The sequence below is a fragment of the Microtus pennsylvanicus genome, chromosome 15, assembly GCF_037038515.1.
Source record: "Microtus pennsylvanicus isolate mMicPen1 chromosome 15, mMicPen1.hap1, whole genome shotgun sequence".
In the NCBI taxonomy this organism is placed as follows: domain Eukaryota; kingdom Metazoa; phylum Chordata; class Mammalia; order Rodentia; family Cricetidae; genus Microtus; species Microtus pennsylvanicus.
The window spans coordinates 2,704,471-2,720,062 of record NC_134593.1 but is presented as its reverse complement, the minus strand read 5'-3'; the positions used below and the strand labels follow the sequence as shown (position 1 = coordinate 2,720,062).

The 15,592-nt window shown below is 42.5% G+C and overlaps 1 protein-coding gene across 2 annotated transcripts in view; it reads left to right on the top strand.

The window, feature by feature from the left end:
- The window catches only part of Anxa7 (annexin A7), a 28,990-nt gene continuing 13,398 nt past the window's right edge, over positions 1-15,592 (top strand). The window contains exons 1-6 of one of the 2 annotated variants that reach the window (XM_075949359.1): positions 1-331; positions 5,981-6,036; positions 8,677-8,881; positions 10,968-11,069; positions 12,821-12,885; positions 13,296-13,361. In XM_075949359.1, coding sequence (XP_075805474.1) covers positions 5,983-6,036; positions 8,677-8,881; positions 10,968-11,069; positions 12,821-12,885; positions 13,296-13,361 — 492 coding nt within the window. In that variant the 5' untranslated portion in view covers positions 1-331; positions 5,981-5,982. The remainder of the gene's footprint in view (positions 332-5,980; positions 6,037-8,676; positions 8,882-10,967; positions 11,070-12,820; positions 12,886-13,295; positions 13,362-15,592) is intronic. The other variant, XM_075949360.1, reaches the window with a different exon arrangement.

The following is a 15,592-nucleotide window of genomic DNA, read 5'->3' as shown; positions in this document are numbered from 1 at the left end:
AAGAACGTTGAATCAACTCCCCTCTGCTTAGTTTTGCCTAGTTCAGCTCCAGTTCCGTCTACCCAGAATTCCCTATAACTGAAGGCAAATATGCCTTGAGTCCTCGAGATACCTAGGCCTGGAGCTTGGTTCCCCAGGACTACCAGAGGTGGGGCAGACACTCGGAGACTCAACCAGCTGAGCCACCTGTTGGGCGCTGAGTCCCGCCCGTGCTTGGGGGCGGACCAGACGGCCAGCATCCTTGCCCCGCCCCTATGCCACGCCCTTCGGCTCTTCCTGCTTCTGTATTGCGGGAAAGCCGGCGGATCTGTGACTCTGCTCCCTGGTTCAGGTGAGGACTCGCACCCCCTCCCCTTGCGGTTTTCCCGCCCGCCTGTCAGCTCGTTCCCATTCTGAGGTCTGACCTTCGTGCGGGAATGGTGAAGGCCTGCTCGCGTTACCAGCGGACTGGGCCTCCGGGTGGCGCGTTTTGGGTGCTGGGGTGGGTTGGGCAGGCTTGTCCTGCCTGCGGGAGGACCAGGAAGGCCTGTTGGTCGGTTCTCTGTTAGGCTTGACAGAGTGGGGATGCCAGAAAGCAGTGGCACCCCGCTCTGGGTCACGTGGACCGCAGGTGAAGGGCTTGAGGCCGGAGGGTGGCCCTGGTGAAACGCCTCTCTGTCGGGGTCTGGCTAGGGACCAGACTTTTTGATGACACAGCAAATTTAGAGTAACTTGGAAAATTTATGCTGTGCTTAATGACACGTAGGACAGAATTCACAAACAGATGTAAGCTCGGGCTTACAACTCTTAGAAACTGCTCTAGGAAATAACATTCTAGATTTCATCCCTGGTCCTTGACCCACATCGGATGTGTCATTGTAACAGCCCGAGGAAACCGAGGTGCAGGGGGGAATTCAGAAGTGCACGGAGGTACAAGATGCAGGATTGCAGGCGGTGTCTTACTAGGACCCATTACAGTTCCCACTAGCTGTCAGGTGATAGTGAGCCATTCTGATAAGGTAATCTGTCCCAATTACAGTAAAGTATAATGAGCTACCTGCTATTAGGCAAGGAAAACATTAGAGGCAGGTGGAAGAAATAATTTTGCCTCTGGAAACAAGCCACCTCTCCTCAGTCCTCATGGTTGAGTAGAGAGCTGCCTACCCCTGCAGAGATCTAGTCTTTCAGCATTACTTATCCCGGTCAGTGATTGCTTTAAATGACCCTTCCGGAACGTAGAAGCAGCTTTTGGAAAACTACATCTGTTCTCGCCTAAGTCACACTTCCTGTTTCTCCTCCTCCCTCTTTGCGCCCTCCCCTGCCCCCCAGCTTCTTGTGTTCCTAGGCCTCTTGCCAGTTGAGACACTCACATTACTTTGAAAGACCCACCCTTTCACTAGCTGACTCACTGGGTGGAGATGGTTTGGAGAACCAAGAATGAATTTTCCAAGTTTTCCAAAGGTTGTTTGTAACATAGAATGTTAAAGGAAAAATAAAAAGCTTTAGTTTACTTAGTAGCGTCCTGTTACTTAAGCAGAATGGAGTTAATTTGTTGAGTCACCCTGGGGTTTGTTTAGCTTTTTACAAAAACCTTAAAGTCTATCTTTTGACATGACCACGTGAACACTGCTGAAAGGGACATTAAAAAGTAAACTGCGTGGTTGTTATTCCCCAGCTCTCCCAAGGATGCTGCCGCCCTTTTCTGCTTCAGTGTTGTCCTTTCAGTGAGATTGTCCACATACAGAAGAAAATGGCTCTATTTCTTTACCCGGATGCTCACAAACGACCCCTGCAGTTTTCCACCTTGCTTCTTTTCCCTTGTGTGGTAGATGACTTTATATATGATTTTTTTTAAAAAAATATTTATTTATTTAGTATACAATATATGCCTACAGGCCAGAAGAGGGCACCCGACCTCATTATAGATGGTTGTGAGCCACCATGTGGTTGCTGGGAATTGAACTCAGGACCTTTGGAATAGCAGGCAATGCTCTTAACCACTGAGCCATCTCTCCAGCCCTATATATGAATTTTTAAAGCTACTGCATTTTTAGAACTTGAATAGCACTTTCCTTTGACTATTCATGTGTTTTACTTGTCTTCTAGTGTTTGCATTTTTTGACAGCTCTTCATATTACAGATGATACTATAATGAATAGCCTAGTACATACGTGAATGCATTTGTGAAGGAATTTTTATGACCTATACAGAGATGGAATTTCATTGTAGTGCTTAATATTCTTTAAAATGCACTGAAATTATTGTTTCAATTTTTCATGTGCTGGTACCTAAATAGTCTTTGATTAATTAATTTATTTTTGTTTCATTTTGAAAATCGAAAGGCCAGGCACTTGGGAGGCAGAGGCAGGCAGATGGATCTCTGTGAGTTTGAGGCCAGCCTGGTCTGCAGAATGAGTTCCAGGATAGGCTCCAAACTACACAGAGAAACCCTGTCTCAGGGGAAAAAGTCTTGGTAATTTTTCTATAATTCCTCTAGGCCTTAAAGGGAAGATTTAGTATAGGACCTAAAAATGTAGAGCTGGAACTCTTCGATCAGAATAAATCATTCTTTTTGTCTGTATATGTACATGCATGTATGTGCAAGTTTGTGGGGCTGGAGCACATGCCACAATGTGTATATACATGGTGAAAGTCAGAGGGAAATCTTGGGTGTGATTTTCCAGTCACATATACCAGGCTAGACGTCCTTGAAACTTTTGGGAATTCTTCTGACTCTATGTCCCACCTCACCATAAGGGTGCTGGAGCTAGAGACTTGAGCTACTGTGCTTCCGTAGTGGTGGTGCGCTCACTCATCCTCCCTCCCTCCCTCCTTACCTGTGAGCTACAGTATCAGCCCTTTAACCTTACTGCAAGCCTGAGGACTGCAGCTGGATCCCTGTAATCCCTGCTTATGGGAGACAGAGGCCAGGCAGTCTGATTTAGCTAAACTAGCTGAACCAATGACTCTGCATTCAGAGGGAGTCCCTGCCTCAGTAAATAAAGCAGACAATGATTAGGAAGACTCCCAACATCAATATCTGGTATACATACACGTGCACATTTGAACACACACATACCTAAAAAAAAAAGAAAAATATTTTTCTTTCTCATAAAGGTGAATTTCTTTTTTTAATTAACATTTTCCCATTATTTTACATCCCAACCACAGTTTCCCCTCCTTCCTCTCTTCCCATTCCCTCCCCTTCCCAGTCCCTATTCCCCTCTCCCTTCAGGCCTCCCATGGGCTTGGACAGAGGTAGGACTGAGCTCCTCCCCTTCATCAAGGCTAGGCAAGGTAATCCAACAGGTTCCCAAAAGCCAGCTAAGCTGCTACTGAGACCACGTTACATACAGAGGGCCTAGGTCCATGCAGGCTCCCTAACTACTGGTCCAGAGTGAAGGAGAATTTCTTAACCCTAAAGCTTTAAGAAGCTAATGTAGTCTTTGTTTTTGTGACCCTAAACATTATTTCACAAATTACTTTCTGATTTTCCCTTTTTGATCCTGACCTCTTTCATTTGGCCCACTGACTGTCCTTTGGAAGCCTCAGCCTTGCCCTTCCTCCTGGCAGTCAAAGACCGAGAAGAGGAAAGAAAGGACAAAAATTAGCCTCTTCCCATTTTATACACAGGTCTTTGACTTCCAAGTAATTGAACCAGACTGAGTCATTTTTCTTGTTACCTTACTGTCTTTGTATGGTCACATGTACGTGTTCATGTTTCTGTATACGTGTGTGTGTGCGCGCACATGCACATAGACCAGAAGCTGACATCAGATGTCCTTCTCTATTGCTTTCCATCTTCATTTCTGAGCCAGTCTGATGGGGGCATTTTCTCAGTTGAGTTTCCCTTTTCTAGATGATTCTAGCCTGTGTCAAGTTGATAAATAAATAACCAACACAGTGTGTTCCCTGCCAAGCCTGACAATCTGAATTTGATCCCCGGAACCCACATAATGAAAGGAGAAAATCTGCTCTCTCAGTCGGCTACAGTGTGAGACCCTGTTTCAAAAAAAGGACGTGGGGTGGGAGCGGGCTCTCACTTTTGGATCAGTGAGTTCTTGGGTGATTTAGATGTATAAAGTCTGTATTATTTAAAGAAAGGAGAAAAGATTTAAACTGAAGTAAGGAACGGTACATGACCACAGGCTTAAGGTCTAGGACAGTATGACACATAGGCATGATTGAAGTCGTAGAGATTTCACACTGGGGAATGAGGGTTGGGGCTGGAGTTGTGGCTCATAAAAGAGCACTTGCTGTTCTTGCAGAGGACCTCAGATTAATCCCAGCCCCCATGTGGCAGCTCACAACTGTCCCTTGTTAACTCTAGTTCCTGAGGATCTGGCGTGTTCATTCCACAGGCACTGGACAAGCATGTGGTACACACACATGCATATAAAAACAATTAAATCTGTTGACTATAAATTGGAGTCAGTACCAAGAAGACTGGAATGTTCGACCAGTAGTTTGGGGGGTGGTTGTTGTTGTTTGTAATTGTTGTTCTGTTTTTGTTGGTTTATTGTTTTTGTTTTTGAGAAAATGTTTCTCTGTGTAACAGTCCTGGCTGGCCTGGAACTCACTATGTAGACCAGTCTACTTTCAAACTCAGGAGGTCTGCCTTCCTCTGTTTCCTGAGTACTGACTGGGCTTAAAGATGTGCGCCACCACCACCTGACTTGTCCAGTCATTGTCCCCCTGATTTTACTGGGGTCTGAATCTAGGATTATGTAGGCTAAGTGCACACTTGTTACTTGTAAGACTCTGCTAGTGAGTTTTATTTGATACTTCAGCAATAAGTAAATCATTGTGCATTTGGGATCTTAGGAATAGTTTGTGGAAAGGGCAGCTAATGGTGATGCCCAGGGAGATTGGGAAGCAGAGAGTATAAGCAAGAGCATGAATGGGCTAGTGATCTTAGTGAGCCAGTCACCTTGCTCTGGTGAGACCTGCTACAAGGACATGCCATGAAAATTGAAATGCAGGAAGAAGAGGAGGGTCATTTCCACAGATGGGTAGAAACGATTGTGTTACTTCCTGCACTAGAATATTGGGTAATTTAAGTAGTGACTCTGGTAACAGGTAAGGAATGGATATACTCTGGTGGAGGGAGTATGTAATTCCATACCAGACTTGAAGGCTCTTGACTACTTTTTGTTTTCCTCATGGTGCAGGGCATCAAACACAGAGATTCTAGGTGTGAGTTACTATACCTGACTTTTAAATGGCTTTACACACACAGTCTACTACCTGACTACATCTCTCTCAGTATCTCATTTTATTGTGAGATCCATCATAGTGACACCCCCCCTTTATCTTGTACTTGATATTGTTCTACATTCTTGCTAATCTGTGTTCAGCACATTTTAGAACATTGCTTTCACCTTTACTCATTAATTTACTATCCATTTATAAGTGTTTTAAGTCAGCCTTGGGTGCCATTAGGGTTTATCACAGAGATCTGAAGCTTGGCAATTAGATTAGGGTGGTTAGCTGGTGAGCCCTTGGGATTTGCATGTCTCCATCTCCCCTTGACTAGATCACAAGTGTGTACCACCACATCTGGCTTTTTACATGATGCTGGGGACTGAAATCAGGTCCTCAAATTCCACAGTGATCGCTTTCCCAGGCTGCAATTGGAGGATATATAGACTATACGGTACAGCTGGTAAGAAGAACGCATTTAATAAGCTTTGCATATACCCGTAATAGATTATCTATGTTCTGTGTGATAGGGAGGTTGTGTGCGTGCTTCAGCCAAGTGTGAGAAGGTTGGAGGAGAACAGGAAGTCAGTTCTTCTACCATGTAGATTCCAGAAACTGAACTCAGGTTATCACATTTTGAAGCAAGTGCCTTTAAGCCTCGGAACCATCTCTCTGACCCCCTTATTCACATTTTAATGTGCACCATAATACAGTTTGTATGTGTATGTTTCTCTTTCAAAGGCCTTGAGATGTACAAGAAATTATAAAGGACTTTTTGTTGTTGTTGTTGTTTTTACAGAAATGTCATATCCAGGCTATCCCCCTACAGGCTACCCACCTTTTCCTGGATATCCTGTACGTATTGCTGTCAAAATACTAAAATCATTGATATCTTTCATGCAGTTGTTATATAGAAGTAGCCTGTGCCTTAGAGCAGGGGTTATGAACTCGAATGTCCAGAGCTATAAATCAGTGAGAAAAGGCTAGTGTTATCTGGAAATGGACACATGGAGGCTGCTTAGCTCAAGTCCAGTGTGCCGTGCAGGGAGCACACCTAGTGGTGCTGGAGTAGGTTAGCTTTTCACAGAAAGCTAGAAACCTGTATTTTATGTGAAATGGCCCAAGGTTTTAGTGTTTGTTTTCTGAAACAAGCAATACAGCACCATCAGAAACTAGTGATTCTACAACAACAAGACCTGAGCATCCAAACGCAGATGAAGCAGAAGAAAATGACCAAAAAAAAATACCTTTATGAAAATGATTGAGGCCCTTAAAGGAAATGAAAAATTCCCTTAAAGAAATGGAGGAAAAGACAATCAAAAAATTGGAAGAAATCAACAAATCTCTTAAAGAAAGCCAAGAAAAAGCAATCTGTCAGGTGAAAGAAATGGTTCAAGACTTAAGAACTGAAATAGAGGAAATAAAACTGAGGGAAATCTGGAAACAGAAAATCTGGGTAAACGATTAGGAACTACAGATGCAAACATCAACAACATATACAAGAGATGAGAGAGAGAATCTCAGGCGTTGAATATACAATAGAGGAAATAGATTCATCGGTCAAAGAAATTGTTGAATCCAACAAATTCTTAACACAAAATATCCAGGATATATGGGACACCATGAAAAAAACCAAACCTAAGAATAATAGGAATTGAGGAAAGAGAGGCCCAGCTCAAAGGCACAGAAAATATACTCAACAAAATCATAGAAAAAAAACTTTGCCAACCTAAAGAAGGACATACCTATGAAAATACAAGAAGCTTGCAGAACACCAAATAGACTGGACCAAAAAAGAAAGTCCCCTTGCTGCATAACAATCAAAACACTAAACATACAGAATAAACAAAGAATATTTAGAGCTGCAAGTAACATATAAATGAAGACCTATTAGATACACTCAACTTCTCAATAGAAACGAAAGCCAGAAGGTCCTACTCAGGCAATATGCAGACACTAAGAAATCACAGATGCCAGCCCAGACTACTATATCCAGCAAAGCTTACAATCAACATAGACAGAGAAAACAAGATATTCCATGACAAAACCAGATTTCAATGGACTCAATTCATTTATAAAAGGACACAGGCTAACAGATTGGATATGAAAACAGAATCCATCCTTCTGTTACATAAAAGAAATCTACCTCAATCTTAAAGACAGACATTACCTCAGAGTAAAGGGTTGGAAAAAGATTTTCTAATCGAATGGACCTAAGAAACAAACTGGTGTTGCTATCCTAATATCTAACAAAATAGTTAATAGGAAAAACCCATCAAGATGAAGTCTCAATTCTGAACATCTATGCCTCAAATACAAGGCCACCCTCATTTGTAAAAGCAACATTACTAAAACTTAAATCACACATTAAACCCCACACAGTAATAATGGGAGACTTCAACAACCCACTCTCACCACTGGACAGGTCTACCAGACAGAAACTTAATAGAGAAACAACGATCTAGCAGACGTTATGATTCAAATGGCTTAACAGAATCTGTAGAATATTTCACCCAAATATACCTTCTCAAAACCTCATGGATACTTCTCCAGAATCAACCACATACTCAGTAACAAAGCAAACCTCAACAGATACAAAAAATTGGAATAACCCCCTGCATCTTATCAGACCATCATGGCTTAAAGTTAGAATTCAACAACAACACTAATTGCAAAAAGCCTACAAACTCATGGAAACAGTGCTCAACTCAGTCACCCCTGGGTCAAAGAAGAAACAAGAAAAAAATTAAAGACTTCCTAAAATTCAATGAAAATTACTGCACAACATGCCCAGACTTATGGGACACAAAGAAGGAAAGTTCATAGCACTAAGTGCCTATATAAAGAAGCTGGAAGAATCTCTCACTAGGGAATTAACAGCATATCTGAAAGCTCTAGAACAAAAAGAAGCATACTCTCCCAGGAGAAGTAGTTGACAGGAAGTAATCATACTGAGAGCTAAAATCAACAAAATAGAAATAAAGGAAACAATACAAGAGGTGTAAGTCTGAGGGGAGCCTGGGCCGTATGGTCAGGCCCTGCAGGGAAAGACGGAGGAAGGAGGAAAGAGCTGGTTCTGATTCCCATAGAAAATGGGGATGCTTTTGTGTACCTCACATATAATTAAATTTAACTGAGTTCTGATAAGAATCCTGACAAAGTGGAGTAGGATTGATAAAGTAATATGAGACCAGAACTGATAATAATTATTTAAGTAATTTATTCAACTGTATTTCATGTATTTTAGTATAAAGATGTTAGATCCCCTAGAACTGGAGTTACAGACAGTTGTGAGCTGCCGTGTTGGTGCTGGGAATTGAATCTGGGTCCTCTGGAAAAACGATTAGTGCTCTTAACCACTAAGCCATCTCTTCAGCCCCGATAAGTTTTTTTTTAAGTTTAAAAAAAATGCATGAATAGTACTCTTTGTTCTTTTGAAATGGGGCATATATTTCTTTAATTATGTCCCCTTAACATGTTTCTGATTTTTTCCAGCCTGCGGGTCAGGAGTCATCCTTCCCCGCTCCGGTTCAGTATCCGTATCCTAGCGGCTTTCCACCAATGGGAGGAAATGCTTACCCGCCAGCACCAAGTGGCAGCTACCCAGGAGCGGGAGGCTACCCTGCACCGGGAGGCTATCCAGCCGCTGGGGGCTATCCAGTTACCCCACACCCAGGGGGGGCTCCAGCCTATCCTGGAGGTAAGTCATATGGTCATGAGGTTAGTAGTGACTTGAGATTTGCTGAAGCATTCTTTTTTGTCCCTCCCTTACCTTCATTATTATTCCTTGAGAGTTCAGAGTTACTCTTAGTTCACCATGGACAGCTAAGACTTCAGTAGCAAGCTCAAGTGAAAATTCTCAGGGTTAGGAGAACTGGAAGGCTTAAGATACTTTCCTGTGAAGGGAACGTAGTACTGTTCTTGATATGAGAGGCCCTTGTAGAATATGCCACTTAGTTATCAGTAATCTTAACTGATTGAGAGGGCCTGGAGCAGTGGATCTCAACCTTCCTTCCTAATGCTGCAACTCTTTAAGTCAGTTCCTCATGGTGTGGTGACCCCCAACCATAGAATCATTTTTGTTGCTATTCCCTAAGTATAATTTTATTACTGTTATGAACCGTAATATAAGTATTTTTGGAGACAGACATTTGTCAAAGAGGTTGTGACCTACAGGTTGAAAACCATTGTCCTGGGGAGACTGAACACTGACTGCTCTTCCAGAGGACCTGGCTTAGGTTCCTAGCACCCACATGGCAGCTTCCAATTCTCTCTCTCTCTCCATTTCCAGAGGCTCCTAGGACACCGCATGAATGCGCTATATTGATATGCAGACACACACTTCATATATATAAAATAAAAGTAAATAAATCTTTAAAAAAAGCAACAGAGGCTTTAGTTAGCATCACATGGTACCTTTATGCATTAGGACCACTTTATCTAGATTTAAGAAAAACAATATAGGGCTGGAGAGATGGCTCAGAGGTTAAGAGCATTGCCTGCTCTTCCAAAGGTCCTGAGTTCAATTCCCAGCAACCACATGGTGGCTCACAACCATCTGTAATGGGGTCTGGTGCCCTGTTCTGGCCTGCAGGCATACACACAGACAGAACATTGTATACATAATAAATAAATAAATATTTAAAAAAAAAAGAAAAACAATATAGGGGCCGGAGAGATGGCTGATCAGCTAAGAGACCTTACTGCCCTTGCAATGGAATTGGGTTCAATTACAAACACCCACATGGTGGTTTACCAACCATCCATACCTCACTTACAGGGGATGTCCTGCTTTCTTCTGACCCTGAGGACACCAAGCACACATGTGGTGTACAAACATACATGCAGGCAAAACACACATAAAACAAAAGGAATAAATATCATTTAAATATTTATTTATTTATTTATACAGTGTATAGTCTGTGTGTATGTCTGCAGGCCAGAAAAGGGCACCAGACCTTATTACATGTGGTTGCCGGGAATTGAACTCAGGACCTTTGGAAGAGCAGGCAATGCTCTTAACCACTGAGCCATCTCTCCAGCCCCTAATTTAAACACAATTTTTAACACCCACCATAGTGATTTATATTGTAAGTTACTAAAGAAGCTAAATGTACTAAAACTTCTGTTTTTTTTTTAAGACAGAGTTTCTCTCTATAGCCCTGTCTGTATAGACTGTTCTGGAACACACCCTGTAGACCAGGCAGGCGGTCTTGAACTCTGTGATCTGCCTGCCTCTGCTTCCTGAGTGCTGGGGTTAAAGGTGGGCATCACCAATTCCTGTCCTGTCCTGTTACATATATGTATGTGTGTGAACACAAGTGCCAGAGTACATTTGTACAGGTCAGAACCATGTGGGCTCTAGGGCTCAAACTCAGATGGCGAGGCTTGGCATCGAGTGCTTCTACCGGACTAATCCAGCTCACTGACCTTTGCACATACTTTCCAGTTTGCTGTGAATTGATGGCAGGTACACATATAGAATGACTGATACAGCCTGACTGGCATATATTTTCTATCGATTATGGTAGACATTCTAAAAAAATTTCTCTGTATTATAAGACTTGATTTTGGGGGTTTTTTTGGATACAAGGTCTTTCTCTGCATCCCAGGCTGACTTGAAATGCACCGTGTAGCCCAGGCTTGCTTGGAACTCACTGTGCAGCTCAGACTGGCCTCCAGCTCCTGGCAGTCCTCTTGGCTTAGCCTCTTGGATGTTAAGATTAAAGGGATGAGTTTCCATGTGCGGCTTATTGAAATGTTGTATATTTTCTTAATCCCTTAAGGACAAGGCTTTGGGGCCCCACCTGGTGGAGCAGGCTTTTCTGGCTATCCACAGCCACCTGCACAGTCTTACGGTGGTGGACCAGCCCAGGTTCCAGTACCAGGTATGTTCCGGCTGTCTAGAGACAAACTGTTATGATTCTGCAAGCTTTTCAGTTGTCAGCAAACTTAAATTGTATTTGAGATAGTCTTTAGGGAATATTTATATAATTCTGTAAATAATGCTAAGTATGTGGTATCATGGAGTATCAATTTGATGTGAGGTCATAATCAGTAAAATGGAGATGAAGAACAATTTTCTTCTATTAACTTGTCCGTCCTAAAGCCAGAAGCCAATTCTTAAAGGAACCACCCTCAGGACTGTACCCTGACAACCGTTCCAGATAGACTCAGAATTGAAGCTAGTTCAAGGTTTCTGTTTGTTTGTTTGTTTGTTCTTAAAGTGGGGAGGAACTTGATAGATGGCTCAGCAGTTGACACCACATAGTATTCTTTTTTGTTGTTGTCTTTTCAAGACAGGGTTTCTCTGTAGCTTTTGGAGCCTGTCCTGGAACTAGCTCTTGTAGACCAGGCTGGTCTCAAACTCACAGAGATCCACCTGCTTCTGCCTCCCAAGTGCTGGGATTAAAGGTGTGTGCCACCACCCAGCTTCCATGTAGTATCTTTAGAGAGGACCTGAGTTTGGTGCCCAGCACCCACATCAGGCAGCTTACAGCCTATAACTCCAGTTCCAGTGCATCCTACACATCTTGCCTCCACAGGCACCTGCACACTCACATACACAGTTTAAAAAATAAAATAAGTCTATCAAGTACGCACACATATACATACATACATATACATACATACATACATACATACATACATACATACATTAGCGTCTTTTTAAAAGATGTTTGTCACCCAAGTTGGTTTTCCATTAAATCAATATTTAAAAGATTATCCTGGAACTGAAGAGATGGCATAGTGGGTTAAGAACACTGGCTACTCTTCAAGAGGGTCCAAGTTCATTTCCCAGCAGCCACATGGGACTCAGTTTCAGAGGACCCAACACCTCTTCTAACGTCTGCTAGCAGCAGGCACGCATGTGGTGCACAGACATAACATGTAATAAAACGTCCATACACAAAACATGAAATAAAATAAGTTAATTTTTTAAAAAATTTAAACAATAGTAACATAAAAGATTATCCTAGTGAAGGTTATGGGCTTAGGAAGAGGACAGGACTCAGTCTGCCCTGGAATGCTCTGGAATGTCTCAATCTGCCCTGGAATGCTCTGGAATGTCCCAGGCTGTCTTGGAATGCTCTTAGTAGAATGGTCTGTACTAAACTCACAGAGATCCTCCTGCCTCCACTTCCAGAGTTCTGGTATTAAAGGTGTCTATCACCATTCCCAACCAGAATATTAATTTTAAAGAAATTACATGAGGTATCATTGTTATGCCTATTTTGCAGGTGAGAAAACTGCAGCAAAGTTGTAAAAGCTGTAAGACTCCCTCACTTAGTCCTGGGCAGCAAGGAAGTGTCTGAGGTTAATGGTATGAGGTACCAAGCCCAAGGAAGAGGTTTAGAAGCATAGAGTGGAGGAAAAACAGAAGGGAATAATGTATATGAATGTATATGAAATGAAAACAGAGGGTGGCAGTTTTGAGGGACACAAGAAAGATATGAGGATGCAGGTATGAACAAGAACAGTAACTATATGTGAAAAAAATTTTGGAAACTCACTGTCTTGTACCTTAAACAAACTGTTTCTTATCTCAGTGAGTAGCACAGCACGAACGTGTGCTTCTGTGTTCCTGATAGAAACAGTTTGCTGTAGCTTATTTTTCTTGTTTGCTTTTAATCCACAGGTGGCTTTCCTGGAGGACAGGTGCCTTCTCAGTACCCTGGAGGACAAGCTCCTTACCCTAGCCAGGTACTTTAGCTTTGTCTCCTTAAGTTTTTGCTTCTACTCTTTAAATTTAGTGCAGGTCCCTGGGACTCATCACACTGAGGAAGGGTGTCACTCCGTCGTGAGGCAGAGGACATGATCTGTCACAGTAGTGGGAGATGTACACTTTACTTTCGGTGGACACTATGGTCCTTGGCCCATCTGTGCTAAGGAGTGTCTGATACATTTGGTCCGAGCAGCCTCATCATTCTCACGGGTGATGATGCTCTTCCTCTGTCCTAGAGAAGGCATGTGTGCTCTCAACATCGGTCATAGCATCTCTGCCCTCAGCAGTAATTGGGACGATGAACTTGGGTGGTGGGTGGGTGGTATTTCTCAGACTTAGGGGTGGTTGTTTTCTGTTTTTCCTTTATAATTTTCCACTCTCCTTTCAGATCAATACAGAATCCTTTTCTTCTTATCCTGCTTTCTCTCCTGCTTCTTTGGATTATAGCAGTGATGTGAGTAAGGACCGCCAGCATTCGTTAATTGCTAGGTCCTGTATATAGACAGCATTTGTTTCTAGAACTCCTCACTGTGTAGACCTCGAACTCACAGAGATCCAGCTGCCTCTGCCTCCTGAGTGCTGGGATTAAAGGTGTGCGCCACCATGTCTGCCCTTGTTTCTGATTTCTAGTGTTGGATTTTTATTTCCCCTCAATGCTTGTCAGAACTTTATTTATTGATTGATTTTTACAAAAGTTCTTTACAAAGTACAATAGGCTCCAAGATAACACTTCCTTCTAGCTATAGGTGGCAAAGATGTTATGGCAGGGAATCCAGATGCTTAAATAGGAATGAAAGAGGCTACCATCATTTCAAATAAGAGGAACAGCTTACTTTTTACCAAATTTTTTAATTCCACCCATGGCAGGGTCCCTTCCCCGTGGCCTGGATTTTAGCTCTCTGAGTCTTGTCTGCTCCTCTGTTTCTGCTTGAAAGCCTTGTCTTCCTGTCCACCTCCTTGGCCTGCTGATATGGTGCCTACAGACAGCCCCTTTACCACACCCTCTGCTTGGCAGAACTTTATCCATGGAAGCTGGTTAAGTCTGTTAAACTGATTTCTGAATAGTCGTATAAGACTTCCCATATTTGAAGTTTACCCTACCTTTCTCCATATATAGTTCCCCATTTTTATACTATTTTATTAATTGTTCTATTCTTTTATGTATTCTGCCAGTTACTATAATAGGATTGAAAGCTTGGATCCTTGCCTTTATGTTGACTTTTAGAAATTATTTCTGAGTTACATACTAGGGAAGGTCTGGCATTTCCAAACTTGCCTTTGGCAAGGTAGGGGAGGGACTGTGGACATGGGAGAGGGACCACTCAGCGGTCTTGTTGGGTTTTGTTCACAGTGGGGATTTATTGAATTTGAGAAGCAGAGAGACTTGAGAACCTTGTTCAGGACTGCACAGCTAATGAAAGACTAAAGTGAGACTAGGTCATAGTTCTTCTGACGGGCAGAGTCGTAGAGAGATTCCTCTAAGACCGCAGTACATTGTTTTAACCCTTTCAAAATTATTCATCTTATAAATCTGTAATTAATTGTGGAAGAGAATTTTGATTTTCCTTTAAGCATTGTGTGTGTTCCTGTTTCTGTTCATGTATGTGTTCATGTGTGAGGCACACGCCTGGACACAGGTACCACAGTGTATGTGGCGGTCAGAGGACATCTTGCAGAAGCTGATTTGCTCCTCCACCATGTGTGTCCCTGGGAATGAACTCAGGTGTCAAGTTTAGCACCAACCACCTTCACCCAATGAACCATGTTGTTTGATAGCCTATAAATTATTTATCTTTTAAGTTAACATGTAAAGTGGTGGGCTTCATTATAATTTTTATATATAATATATGTATGCATACATATACGTGTCTGTGATTTTACTTCTTATTCATTCCCTTCCTCCACTGCCCTCCCACCACCCCTCCCCATCCTTCACGGTGATCTCTTTCCTGTTCGTGTATAACCTCTTCTGCATTCATGCCTCATGTTTTCTGTTACCTTCTGTTTCTCCTCCATCTTTATTCATGTCTCTTGATACATAAAGAGGGTTTGTTGTTGTTAGTGTACAGATGGGGTTTTTACACACACCTCCCTGCCCTCATCCCTGCTGTTTCGTTTACTGTGTTCTGTGGTCTTTTCTACCCTTGCCCTTAAAGCCTCTCTTTCCCAGTCTCACAGGTCTCTTTCTAGTTCTTGACAGAGGTTTATATATGACCAATATGTCGAAAAAAAAATTTTTATTTTTATTTTTTATTACTTTTTTTTGGATTTTTTGAGACAGGGTTTCTCAGTATCTTTGGAGCCTCTCCTGGAATTAGCTCTTGTTGACTAGGCTGGCCTTGAACTCAGAGATCCGCCTGCCTCTGCCTCCCTAGAGCTGGGATTAAAGGCACGTGCCACCCTGTTACAAGGAGAGGAGGCTTGTTTGTCCCAGCTGCCTGGCTAGCTTACACCTGAAATAACCACACAGAAACTGTATTAATTAAAACGGTGCTTGGCCCATTTGCTCTGGCCTCTTACTGGCTAACTCTCACATCTTGATTTAACCCATTTCTATTATCTGTATATCGCCATGTGGCAGTGACTTACTGGGAAAGATTCAGCATGTCTGATTCTGGCGTCTCTATGGCAACTCTCTGACTCTGCTTTCTTCCTCCCAGAATTCAGTTCTGTCTTCTCTGCCTA